General features: G+C 30.7%; 3 protein-coding genes and 1 long non-coding RNA gene across 4 annotated transcripts; 3 read left to right on the top strand and 1 right to left on the bottom strand.

Moving 5' to 3' along the window:
- Positions 1–426: 426 nt before the first annotated feature.
- Positions 427–1,680, top strand: LOC145030275 (replication protein A 70 kDa DNA-binding subunit C-like). Its single transcript, XM_078978667.1, has 5 exons — positions 427–683; positions 914–1,181; positions 1,281–1,377; positions 1,453–1,583; positions 1,667–1,680. Exons 1-5 carry the CDS (start codon positions 516–518, stop codon positions 1,678–1,680), a joined length of 678 nt encoding a protein of 225 aa, XP_078834793.1. The 5' UTR covers positions 427–515.
- A 1-nt stretch (position 1,681) lies between these two features.
- On the top strand, positions 1,682–3,294 carry LOC145029241 (uncharacterized). The gene is made up of 6 exons (XM_078977839.1): positions 1,682–1,746; positions 1,828–1,966; positions 2,087–2,256; positions 2,359–2,479; positions 2,568–2,793; positions 2,944–3,294. The coding sequence occupies exons 1-5, from the start codon at positions 1,718–1,720 to the stop codon at positions 2,577–2,579; spliced, it is 471 nt and encodes a 156-aa protein (XP_078833965.1). The 5' UTR covers positions 1,682–1,717; the 3' UTR covers positions 2,580–2,793; positions 2,944–3,294.
- Positions 3,295–4,155: 861 nt separating this feature from the next.
- LOC145030273 (uncharacterized) lies at positions 4,156–10,491 on the top strand. Its single transcript, XM_078978666.1, has 10 exons — positions 4,156–4,264; positions 4,363–4,464; positions 5,182–5,370; positions 5,464–5,628; positions 5,741–6,128; positions 6,309–6,543; positions 6,649–7,264; positions 7,449–7,704; positions 7,967–8,841; positions 9,314–10,491. The coding sequence occupies exons 1-10, from the start codon at positions 4,156–4,158 to the stop codon at positions 10,489–10,491; spliced, it is 4,113 nt and encodes a 1,370-aa protein (XP_078834792.1).
- A 1,876-nt stretch (positions 10,492–12,367) lies between these two features.
- On the bottom strand, positions 12,368–13,722 carry LOC145029240 (uncharacterized). Its single transcript, XR_013676427.1, has 2 exons — positions 12,688–13,722; positions 12,368–12,592 (listed from the first exon to the last, which is right to left on the bottom strand). It is a non-coding gene; the product is annotated as an uncharacterized LOC145029240 (long non-coding RNA).
- Between the last annotated feature and the right edge of the window lie 353 nt (positions 13,723–14,075).

Raw genomic sequence — 14,075 nt, 5'->3', positions numbered from 1 at the left:
GAGATGGTATACTGATATTATTTAGGATATCATACCGTATATAAAACATCTTTTAAGTATGGACATGATATTACATTCCATAATCTTTATTTCATATCAGCATTAACCAAATATATATTTTCCTATATTTTCTAAATATATTAAACATCTTATATTGAGTTTATTTTCGATATCATACCATATTTATGAAAATATTGTATATTTATTATATAATTTCCTTATTCTTCAAACTTTTCAAATTTACAGTTTTTTATATGGTAAATATTATCTTAAATATGGTATGAATTTATTATTTTTATATTTATATTTGACATGATATATTGATATCATTTTGGATATCATACCATAATTAAAACATATCTTAAGTATGGAAGTGATATTACATTCTAAAATGTTTATGTGATATCAGCATTAACCAATTTTTTTCCCTATAAATATACTGTCTACGATTTTTCATTACAAATCAAAATTCTCTCTAAACAATTATCCCCTTCCATTGCAGATAATAGTATTCCATGGCATCTAACAATGCAGATCAGGTCGTCTTTGATAAGGTTGCTGAAATCAACGCATCTAAAGAGTCTTGGAACATACGTGTTAAAGTCGTCATGCTTTGGAAGCCGACCTATGTAAACAATCCTAATATGGTCACAAGCCTGGACATGATTTTAATCGACCAGGAGGTACTGTTTTTACACCATTTGTTTTTTAAAATTATCAATTTTTATGTTATCTCTATTCAAAAAAAGTTGAAATTCGAGAGATGTTATACTTTTTTACTTCTTTTCATACAATTTTAATAAACAACTTTATTATTTTTAATAATAAAGTTTAGTCTATGTAATGAAATCTGTTATTGTTCCGTTTTTTAATACATTTTTTGCACTTTTTTATCTTTCATTGTCACCTACAGGGAAGTAGAATTCAAGCTACAATAAAAAAAAATCTTATTCCAGTATTTGAATCCCTATTCGATGAAGGAGCTATCCGGGAGATCAGTAACTTCGCTATGGCTAGCAATCAAAGCGAATACATGCTTGTACCTCATAAACATAAAATCAATTTCTACAAAACCACGAAAGTTCGTGTATCCAATGATTTTGTTGATACAGTAGATCCTTATCATTTTATCTCTTTCCCAGATTTGCTAGCCAGGAACTTTGACACTCGTGTTGCATTTGGTATGTTATGTTGTTAGTTTAACTTATTTCTATACTTCAATTTTTAATGTAATACACATTTGGGTTATTATTACTAATTTATTAAATTTTTTCACATAGATTTTCTAGGTGAAGTTGTGTCAAGTGATCCCATGCGAGTCATTGTTGAGTATGGAAGAGAGAAAAGGTTAATGAATCTGGTTGCTCAGGATTTAAGGTACACATTCGTATTATTATTACACATTCCCCCGTTTATATTTATCTTTCATTAATAACCACCATGCATATTTAGTGGTACGAGAATTGCAGTCGCTTTGTGGGGCAGTTTTGCAATGAAGTTGAATACTTACATTTCACAACATAATAATGACACTGCTCCTGTTATTATCCTGCTATGTTTGGCCAAACTCAAAATTTGGGGTGGTAAGTGTTTTTTACAACAAATTATCATTTCAACTTCAAAGTAATTACTGACAATATTAATTTTCTTTTTTCTTGCAGGTCAGCCTCAAATTGGTAATTGTTTGTTTGGGTCTAGATTGCATATAAATGATGATATGCCTCAGATTTTGGAGTTCAAATCAAAGTATGTTATTTAACATTTTTAACACATTTATCTTACTAAATCATTACTTTTGTTGAATAACTTCACTATTTGTTTATGTAGAATTAATGCTTTGGATACAAATGTTGAGTCTTCTAGCCGTACATCCCAGCTCAACTCAGATACCGTTGTGGCTAATCCAGAGGATTACTACCTCCGTTTTGAGATAAAAAACATTGATGAAATTCCTGATTTTAATGAGGTTTACTTAACATTTTTATATAACAGTTTCCGCATTCTATTATTGTTTTGATTTTATATCTACAATTTATATGAAATAATATTTTAATATGATTCCTTTTTTCTCTTATATATGAAACAGGAAGTTGGTTTAACCATTATCGCTACTATTATTGGTTTTGATATGGATGATGGTTGGTATTCATTTTATTGCCGTGATTGTTCTAAAAAAGTTACTAAAAATCATGATGATGTTGATGCTGGCCCTTTTCACTGTGATGGTTGTGGATTTGTCTCGGATGTATTTGGAAAGTAAGTAATTATTATCTCGAAGACTACGCATGTATTTTACAATTTTAATATATTTCATTGTGTATGTCAAGCTAAATATAAGTACTATGTTATAATTTTTAGGATTAGGATAGTAGTTCGTGTGCAAGATGAAAGTGGCTCTTCTTCGTTTGTATTGTTTGAGCGTCATGTAAAAGATCTTATTCATCGTGGAAACCAATGGTTGATGGACAAAATAGCTAAGGTTTCATAAAATATCTCCGTTATTTAAATGATTGACATATATGATTTTTATTCTTTAACTTTTCCAAACATTTTATAATGTAAATTAGGATCAAGGCTGACAACAGATACCTGATGAGTTCAAAATTCTTCTAAATAAGAAGTTTGTCTTCAAAGTTCAGATTTCCATGTTCAATCTGCAGAACAACTAGGGCTTACACTGTGCATAAGTTAACCGATGATGAAAGGGTTCTTGATGAGGTGACAAAAAGGTCATCAAATCATCAACATGATCATATAAATGATAATGGTACTCCTGTTAACAAGCTAAATAAGGTTGGTAACTGTCTCATATATTTCCAAAGTCAAACCCTGTGCCCTCTCTTCAATATATTTTTCTTTCATTTTTCATAACTTTATGCAAATATGGTATGTTTTGTTTTATATTTTTCTTTATCGATATTTATTATTTTCTGTTATCTACAGGAAAATACCAATTATGTGCATGATGACAATCTTGATGTTGTTGACCTTGAAGCTGTAACACCATCATCGAGTACGGGGAAGCGCCCTATTGAGATTGATGCCAACAATGAGTCTTTGGAGTGGTCTTCTTCAAAAACTTCTGTTGTACGGGATACCTTGAAGATCCCAAAGTTGGAAAAGTTGGACTAATATCAAGCCACCCATCAAAATTTTACATATCATCTTCGATATGTTTATAGACATTTTCTTTTTAATCTTTTGTGTGTCGCATTTTTAATTCTCAGTTTATTGATCTTTTGGTTGTTTTTAAAATTGTATTGAGTTTTTATTTGGTGTGTACACAATGATACAATTGGAGGTCATGACAATTTCAAGTTATTGAACTCTTTTGATTTAATGCGTATTTTCTTTCTTTTTTCTTTCATTCATCATTTGATTATATATATATATATATATATATATATATATATATATATATATATATATATATATATATATATATATATATATATATAGACACACGAAAATTAAGAATTTCTTTATATATGCTAATGCACTTACTTTATATTCTAAATGGAATTTAAATTTTATTTGCATAAATATACATCGTTTACATATGGTAACAGAATAAAATCATAGTCTAAGTATTCAAAATACATGTCATCTATATTTTATTTATTCCTACCATAATTATATTCATGCTTTATTTTTTACCAAATTTAAAGCCTTGTGATATTCAGTTACCTAATTTATATATATATATATATATATATATATATATATATATATATATATTTTTATTATATATAATATTTCACCTACTTTTATTTGTTAAAGTCAAATTTAAACTTTATTTGCATAAATATTCATCGTTTTCATATGGTAACAGAATAAAATCATGGAATATGTAAACAAAATCAATTTTTCTATAATGCATTTATTCCCTCCATAATTATATGAAGACTTTATTTTTTACCTAAGTTAAACCCAACTAATATTTCATTACTTTATTTAACTATATGCAATATTTATTTTTTACCAAATTTAAATCTTTTGAAATATCCAGTTCCCTTATTTAAAGTGTTAGAAATCATCATCATCACTCTATATATATATATATATATATATATATATATATATATATATATATATATATATATATATATATATATATATATGTCTAAGAACGTAAAAATTATCAAACATATTGAAATGACTAACATTTCAAATGCTTCGGGAAAGAAAAAACCTACAAGGTTTGTTACTAATGTGTCACCCAACAACACTTCCCCAACAACACCACTGTCTGGCATCACAAATGGTAAGATTCATATTTAAGCATTCTGTTTATATTTGAAGTGCTTGAGTGTTTATAATGTTCAATTTGTATAACTCATTTCTCTTTATATTTCATTTGAGTTTTTGATATACATACCATTCTCTCTTTAATGAATGCATCATCTTCATCCAATGCTCTAAAACCATCATCACATTCAACATTACAAACAATATCCCACAAAGGTACATTTTCTTATATGTTATGCATCTTTTATATTACACTTTTGTTTTTATATTTGTTTATCTATTGTACTATTAATATTTTTTTAATATTTCTCCTCCGTTTATGATACGAATCTTCATTTCAGAAAATAATTTTTTCATACCACCTAATTGTCGAGTTGCTCGAAACCTTTCCGAATTATCTAAGGCTACCCCGTCTCATAACATCATACGACCGAATGTTCAATCCACATTTATTTCCCCAAGAACGCAACTTTCACACCTAACAAATCAAGGTAAAGTATTCTTAATTTCTTTTATATTATATTTACATACACTTCTTAAATCATATAACGTCAATTTTAACTTCTCAATATATAAACTTTTAACATTTAATTTTTAATACATATATGTCTATAATATCTAATTTGTATAACGATCTTTTTTAATACATATAGGTCTATAATATCTAATTTCGGTAACTACATTTTTCCTTTATTATCTTATTTAATTTTATGTTTTATATATACTTTTCCTCTTTAGTTCATTCACCCTCTTTATCGAATGCTTTCAAAACACCATCATTTCAAACAATACAAAGAAATTCTCAGAAAGGTACATTTTCTTATATGTTATGTCTCTTTTGTATTGTATTTTTTTTATTTGTTTATGTGTATTAAATTAATATATTTTATTTATATATTTTGCTATATTATCATCCAAATTTTCATTTTTCAGAAAATAGTTTCTTCGTACCCCCTAATTGTCGAGTTGCTCAAAACTTTACCGAATTACCTCCAAACTTTTCTAACAACCAAGATACAATTCAGCACAACACAACTCATTCAACAACAACGAAATCGAAACGATTTAATACACAAGATATTCCATTATTTGAGTTGAATGAAGATTTCGTTGAACCTTCAGGTACCCATATTGTTCAACTTGATCGTTTATCTATTAATAATGATCAACTTCATTATTCAGTTGTCTTATTATATATTTTATTCATACATACAGTTACACATTTTTCAGTTGGTCCCAACATTAACTATAAAGAAAAGAAAAAAAGAGGCAGACCGATTTCAACAAAAAAGAAGACACAAATATGTATTCCTTCTACTTCAAATGCTCAGAATGATGTAACCGGTAACAATCATTCTAAATATATCGGAATAAGAAAAGGTATTATATCCACACCACAAATTATTTGTCATGACAACTAAAATGTCGTTCCCCTATTACATTTATAGCATACCACAGATATAATTTCGTAAATTTGTTTATTTATTTATAGATTATTTGGATTCTGGAGATGCTGTATATGTTTGCTCAGTATGTAAAGCTAAGGTGTGGCAGGGAGAAGCAATTCGAGGAAATAAGGATTTAAAGAAAACATGTTATTCCATTTGTTGTTACAATGGAAAAGTTGAACTACCCAGTCTGATTCACCCACCTCAGTTGTTGATTGATTTATATAGCGGTCTTTCGGAAAAAAGTCAAAACTTTATACAGAATATACGTCGATACAATATGATGTTCGCATTCACATCTATGGCTGGAAAGATTGATCACACCGTTAACTCAGGAGGTGGTCCTTATGTTTATCGAATTCATGGCCAAAATTATCATATTGCAGGCAGCTTACTTCCCCAAGATGGTGAATCACCCAGATTTTGTCAATTGTACATATATGATACAGATCATGAGGTTCAAAACAGATTCAAATCATGCGAGTGTGTGAATACCCTATATTATATAACTCCATTATATATATATATATATATATATATATATATATATATATATATATATATTACTACAAAAAATTTATATCCATTCTTTTTTTGATTATATTATTATAGGTCTAATAAGAAGAAAAAGACCACATCTAATGAGTCCATGGCAAATCCGTTTTCTCTTGAGTTCTGGACTATTCACGAGTTGATGGGCTTATTGGATTTCATTAATCCACTGGTTAAACAATTTAGAATGGCACGTGATCGCTTTGGTTCAAATCCAACAGAGCGTATTAGGTTGAAATTGATTGGGTCAAGAGAAAATGATGATAGGCAGTATAATCTTCCTACCACAAATGAGGTAGCTGCCCTCATTATAGGTGACATTGATGGGTATGATTCAAGGGATATCGTATTGGAAACGCAAAGTCGATAACTTCAACGTATTAATGAGTTGCATCCTCAGTATCTTGCACTTCAATATCCTTTATTATTCCCTTATGCCGAAGATGGATTTCGAGTCGATATACTACATCGTGGTGTTGAAGATCCAGAATCTGATGGACAAATAAGGTTGACCATGCGAGAGTTTTTTGCTTATCGTATACAACAGAGAACCGATGAAATATCATTGATATTACGTTCAAGAAAACTATTCCAACAGTTTTTGGTTGATTCGTATACAATGGTTGAAAATGAACGACTTAGTTATATTAGGTTTAACCAGCCAACCTTACGCGTGGCACCTTATCGCAACTTGGCCCAGGCAGCTGAAGATGGCATTGAAGATGCTTCTTTTATTGGAAACCGTATTATTATACCATCTTCTTTTACTGGCGGCAGCCGTTACATGCAACAAAACTACTTAGATGCGATGACTCTGGTTAAGTGGTTTGGTTATCCAGATCTTTTTTTAACCCTTACATGTAATCCTAAATGGCCAGAAGTCATTAGATTTGTTGAAGCCGAGAATCTCAAACCAGAAGACAGGCCAGATATTCTGACACGAATTTTCAAAATTAAACTTGATTCATTAATCAGTCAATTGAAGGATGAAAAAACTTTGGGTGAAGTCGCTGGAGGTATCAATCTTATATATTTTTTACTCATTAACATTATAACTTTTTGATAATTTTATCTTTTAACCCTGCTTGCTTTCTTTGCTCACACAGTTGTATATACGATTGAGTTTCAAAAGAGGGGCCTGCCACATTGTCATGTATGTCTGTTTTTGGAAAAAAAATTCTAAAATTCCAAATCCTGAAGACATAGACCGTGTTATATGTGCTGAATTGCCAGACAAGGATAATGAACCCGATTTGTATCAGATTGTTTGTGATAACATGATACACGGACCTTGTGGCAACGATCAACCATTTATGTCGTGTATGAAAAAAGGCAAATGTTCAAAAAGATTTCCAAGGGAATATACCGATCATACGTATATTGATGGTTATCCTATTTACCGGAGACGTAACGATGGAAATAATGTCCTTAAAAAAGGTGTTTCTTTAGACAACAGGTATACACAAATCCTTTTGAATGATTTAATAAATTTTAATTCCTTAAAATTTTTTTCTTTTTATGAAATATATTATTATATGTTTAAATACATAAATATCAATAAACAACTTAAATTAAAATGGTACTAATATTTTATTTTTAAACGGATAATGTAATATATAAAAACATATTACTCATTATATATGTTTTCTTATGTTCTTCCTATGTTAACTTCAAATTATCATTTAATGTTGTTTATGAAAATTTTCTTGATTTTTCAGGAATGTTGTTCCATATAATAAGATCCTTATGAAACAATATCAAGCTCACATGAATGTAGAGTGGTGTAACCAAGTTGGATCGATAAAGTATCTTTTTAAGTATATTAACAAAGGACCGGATAGGATAACAACATCTATTGTTGATCCAACAAAAAAGAAAAAACAACAAATACAAAATAACGACGATGACGAAATTGGTGAGTTCTATAACTGTCGTTATATTTCCGCATGTGAGGCATGTTGGAGGCTTTTTGCGTATGATATTCATTATCGAACACCTCCTGTCGAAAGGTTGTCATTTCACCTCGAAAACAAACAACCTGTTGTATTTAAACCAAACCAACATCTTAATCAGGTTTTTTCTAAACCGACTGTCGCTGCTTCTCAATTTTTAGCTTGGATGGAATGTAACAAGCATGATGAAGATGCACGAAAGTTGTCATACGTTGAATTCCCAACTAAATATGTTTGGAATAAATCAGATAAGATATGGACAAAAAGAAAAACCAAGTCCAAGGCACTCGGTCGATTAAACCACGTTTCTCCCAAGGCTGGTGACATTTATTACCTACGGATTCTGCTGAACAAAATCAAGGGTCCTACAAGCTATGAAGATATCAAGACAATTAACGGAATTGTACATGAGTCTTACAAAGATGCTTGCTATGCTCTTGGTCTATTAGATGATGATAGAGAGTACATTTCGTCAATAAACGAAACACATCATTGGGCCACAACATCTTTCTGCCGGTCTCTCTTTGTTATGTTGATTACATCAGATAGTTTGTCAAGTCCTGCTCATGTTTTTGAAGAAACGTATCAATGTCTTTCTGATGATGTCATTCACGTTCGTGAACAAGAAATCGGCGTCAGAGGTAAATAAACTAATTTATAGTTTTTTTTATTCAAACTAATAAATTTCTTCTTGAAAAGAAAATCAACTAATTTCAACTTTAAATAAAACCGATAAAAACTATTTAACAATAGGTCATATTTAAAGGGTCAGGAATTGCATTTGTATTAATTGCCCTAAAATTTCGTTTTCCCTACATTTTAATTTGATTCCAAAACAACCCAATTATTGTTAATATACAAATGGTCCTTGGACGGAACTATATTGCTTAAAAATGACCTTTTTTAAAAAATTTGTCATAAAACATAATCAACAATTTTTTTTTCCATTTATACAAAAAAATTGTTCATTTTCCATCATTTATACATTATGCATGTAAAACTCACAAAAAACCAACTCGCGATTACATCATTTATAGTAGTTATAAATGTCTTAACATAAGCCATTTACATAGCTATAACCATATTTAATTTCGTTGTATATTGCATTTTCAGGCTTGAAGTTAAAAGAGGATGCAATTTTCAACCTTACCTTGTCATACATCGAGAAATCATTATTGAGTTGTGGATTAAGTTTGAAGCAAATACCAAATATGCCGTTTCCTGATCATAGATACATTCAAGAATCATGCAATATGTTAATTCAAGATGAGCTTAACTATGATCCTGGTGTTATTGAAGTTGAGCATCAAGATTTGTATTCCAAATTAAATGTCGAGCAAAAAAATGTTTATCACACCGTTATGAATGTGGTTAACAACAACCAAGGTGGTGTCTTTTTCCTTTATGGTTACGGAGGAACCGGAAAAACATTTGTTTGGAAAAACTTGTATGCTGCTATTAGATCCAAAGGTGAAATTGTTATCAACGTTGCTTCAAGTGGAATTGCAGCACTATTGCTCCTTGGTGGTAGGACAGCGCATTCAAGATTTATTATCCCAATTAACTTGACCGAGAATTCATTTTGTTCTATCGCGCCAGACAGTGATCTTGCTGCACTACTTAACAAAGCAAGACTTATCATTTGGGATGAAGCTCCGATGATGCACCGTCATTGTTTTGAAGCATTTGATAGGACGCTTAGAGACATTATCCGTTCATCTAACAGGAATAAAGCGTTTGGCGGCAAGACCATTGTATTTGGAGGTGACTTTAGACAAATTCTTCCAGTAATACAAAGAGGTAATCGTTCGGATATTGTGCAGGCATCGTTACATTCATCAAGATTATGGAGTGAATGTACAGTGTTACGTTTAACGGTAAACATGAGGCTTCAGGTTGGTTGTCCAACTAATGATTTGGATGAGACAAAAGCATTTGCAGAATGGATTCTTAAAATTGGTGAAGGTAATATTGGTGGTCCTAATGATGGTGAAGCTGAAGTTGAATTTCCAGAAGATGTTATCATTCGCTCTACAGGTGACCATATTCATTCAATTATATCGACCATTTATCCTTCTTTTGAAAACCATCTTGATGACCCATCATATTTTCAAGATAAGGCTATTTTGGTTCCTACTAATGAAGAAGTTGATGCTATCAATGACTACATGTTAGGATTGATGAAAGACGAAGGCAAAACTTATCTGAGTTCGGATTCTTTATGTGAGACAGAGTCAGCAGATTGTTTTGAGGAATCAGTTTACTCTCCGGATGTACTGAATGCTTTTTAGGCATCTGGAATTCCCAACCATAAACTCACATTAAAAACAGGTGTTCCGGTCATGTTGCTTCGTAATATTGACCAAACCAAAGGTCTATGCAATGGTACAAGGTTACAAATAGTTAGGCTTGGAAAACATGTCATTGAGGTACGTATTATAGCTGGTAGATTCTTCAATGAGACTACTTATATACCTCGCATGAAGTTAACTCCGTCTGATAAAAGAATCCCCTTCCGTTTTCAGCGGAGACAACTTCCCGTAGCTGTTTGTTTTGCCATGACCATTAACAAGAGTCAAGGGCAGTCATTATCAACTGTTGGATTGTATTTACGTAGACCTGTCTTTACTCATGATCAGTTATATGTAGTTGTATCCCGCGTGACAAGTAAAAAAGGCTTGAAGGTACTCATATGTGATGAGGAAGGTCGTCAAACCAATAAAACAAAAAATGTTGTGTACAAGGAGGTCCTTCAACGATTATAGATAATCATACATTTCTTTTTATTTATTTAGACATATCAATATAATCAATAAAACGACGTGTCTTTCTGTTACTTTATCATACTTAAATTTATTATGTTCGTTTTTTATGATATCATGTTAAATAATCGGGGTCCTTGATTGTGTTTTCTTTATATGTTTTACACCGTTAAATAAAATGTCTTAATCTCCAATCTTCTCTAATATCTAAATATTATTAAAAGAGAACCTTAAATTCGATGCTGTTATAAATCAAGGCCATTCATTACATTTCAATCCTTAATTTCTAACCCTTGAATTATTTGCTGACATCATCGTTTTACTGGTCAGAAGTTCAATTAATGGATTTGATTTCATTATGTTAACTGTTTATTTGATTGTTAATGTTAACTTTTAACCTTAAATGTAAAATTAACTGTTAACAATGAATTTGATTTCATTATCTTAACTATTTATTTGATTGTTAATGTAAACAATGAATTTGATTTCATTATCTTAACTATTTATTTGATTGTTAATGTAAACTTTAATTGATTTTTATATGTTAACCTTTAATATAAACTTGAATTGACCATCATTCGGATTCAAAATTTAAACTTGAACTGATTTTGATTCAAAATGTGTTGATTAACTCTCCATCATTTATTCATTTAAACTTATTCAAATCTTAAGCATAAATTAACCGTGAGATTTTTCCCATAAAAAAGTATTTGATTTTAATCTTTCTCCCTCTTCAATATCATAAATGAGTTTAGGGGTATATTGGTCCATACATTAATTATCCAGTGGCAGGATTAAAATATAAATTGGAAAAATCACCTCCCTACAAAATTAAATACTATTTATTTTTATGTTTTAATGAAAAAAAGAAAATAAATATTAGACTCACTAAATTACAATGTTATTTGTTCCAAAGACTTAGAACAACCAAAAGTAACAAAATAATTTATTTTAGGATAAAACCTCCAATAGGTGGAAAATATGTCAATTTCACTATATAGGGGCAATTATGTCCAATAGGTGGAAAATATGTCAATTTTACTGTGCTGGTCAGATATGGAAAATACAACCGGAGGGGCAAATATGTCAAATTGACTATGTAAGTGTAGATACCAACTCCCAGAAAAAACCCATGAAATCTACAAAAAAAAAAAAAAAAAACTCCACTTCAAATGAAAATCGAATCAAAGAGATACCAACTCCCAGAAATAAAAAACTTTTCTTATTTTTACATTGTTGACATAAATACCCTTCAATCTGATTGACTTTCCCATAGATGTTCTTTTCCATACTACCATTAATCAATACAAAAAAATTTTAAAATAGCCTGCTAATTCATAACTTTCGAGCGTTATCTGAACCAACTTATACCATAAAGACGAAAATGCCCTTCAACCCCTTAAACTCAAACTCAAATAACTTAACTTACCACATAAACAACTGTATTATTTTTCAAAAGTTCTGAAAAATGGAGCTGAATTTTCACACCTTCGGACCCGCTTCCTGGAAACCAAAATCAAATACATCGATAATAATTTGTTTTTTATATTGAGCCAATTCACTTTCTTCAAAATAAAGCTCTCTCCAATCTTGTTTCAAATGGGGTATTGTGCCAATTCACTTTCTTATCCTGCATACCAAATTACCAACATCAGTAAGTGCTGAGTGCTAACCCAAACACAAGTACACAACAAATAAATCACAAACATTATTATAGATATATACCTCTCTATACTTGCTGTTGCTATTTGGTATGCCTTTATATGATGGAGTTGAGCTCCAATAGCTTCCAACACTACCAATAATAGGCATATCATCAGGGCTTCTACTTGGTGATTTCTTTGGTGTTGGTGTACAAGATGATGCTGAAAACTGTTTGAGCTCCTCTACTGTCAAAGCACCCAAAATCGGTCTATCTTCAATGCTCGAATTTTTTCCAGAGGAAATCGCTTCAATTCCGGAGTTATAGCTTCCGATTCCCTTGTTATTTGGCGTGTGAACCAACCAATTCGAAAGGCTGGAATCGACTGCAGGTGGGGCGGAATTCAAAGAAGAATTCTCCTTTTATCGGTGGAAGTTTAATTCCGCTCTTGATTCTGCTGATGGAACCGGAATCGACTCGCACCACACTTCTTGACAAATAATTTCGTCTTCTTCTTCATCGTCTTGATCTGAATCTTCAACTTCATCATCACTTTCAAGGCAGTTTCCATACCTGTAATTTGGTGGGTAGGATACAGCATTGACAATGTCGGAACCGTCTTGAGAACCAGAATCGGAATGGGTTTCAGCTGACTTGGGAAATTAAAATGATGTAATAGAGATAAATAAATGAAAATAGTATGAATCGACATTTTTTCTTCATAGACATGAAGATACGATGCTGATATCAGGCACAAAATTAGGGACAATATTTTTTTTTAATTTGGAAAGAAATCTCACAAAAACTATGAAAATAAGGAAACAATATATCACGAATCCGTTAATAATATCTATGAAATTAGGGACAAAAACTCATCATTTTTATTGTTTACAACATACCTCAGTAATCCCTCTCGGTTGATATTCCCAAGTATCCGATTTCACCATCTTCTTAACCCTGCACCTGTTCTTGATGTTGACTCTTTGAGTTCCTCACTGGCACCCGTTCATCCGTTCATACTACTATCCGAACCTCCGTCTTCTATTGTTGCCGTCATCTTCGCCAATTTCTTCTGTTATTCTCGACGTCTTCTTTTCTCTTCAAAATTAGATCTTCAAGATCAGGTACGTTTATTCTTTTCAATACTCTGTCTTCATCGTCTTCGATTTATACTGTCTGTATTATTGATTTTCAATCGGATTGTAACTTTTAAGTGATAAATAACAACGTTCCTAAAATATCTACGGTTCACAATGTATTAATATGAAAAACAACTTATTTTCGTTTTTAAGTTTAATTCATTAATATCATATTAAATATAAATATTTATATATGTAGTTTGTTTTAAAATTTGAATCAATGTCTTTTGAATTCTATTTTTTTTTTAAATTGACGTCTTTCAAAGTGTTATTAAACTTTGTAATTTTGCAATCTTAGATATATATATATATATATATATATATATATATAT

Source organism: Lactuca saligna, chromosome 2 (genome assembly GCF_052625555.1).
Source record: "Lactuca saligna cultivar CGN05327 chromosome 2, ASM5262555v1, whole genome shotgun sequence".
Lineage (NCBI taxonomy): Eukaryota > Viridiplantae > Streptophyta > Magnoliopsida > Asterales > Asteraceae > Lactuca > Lactuca saligna.
This window is presented reverse-complemented; position numbering and strand designations above follow the sequence as displayed.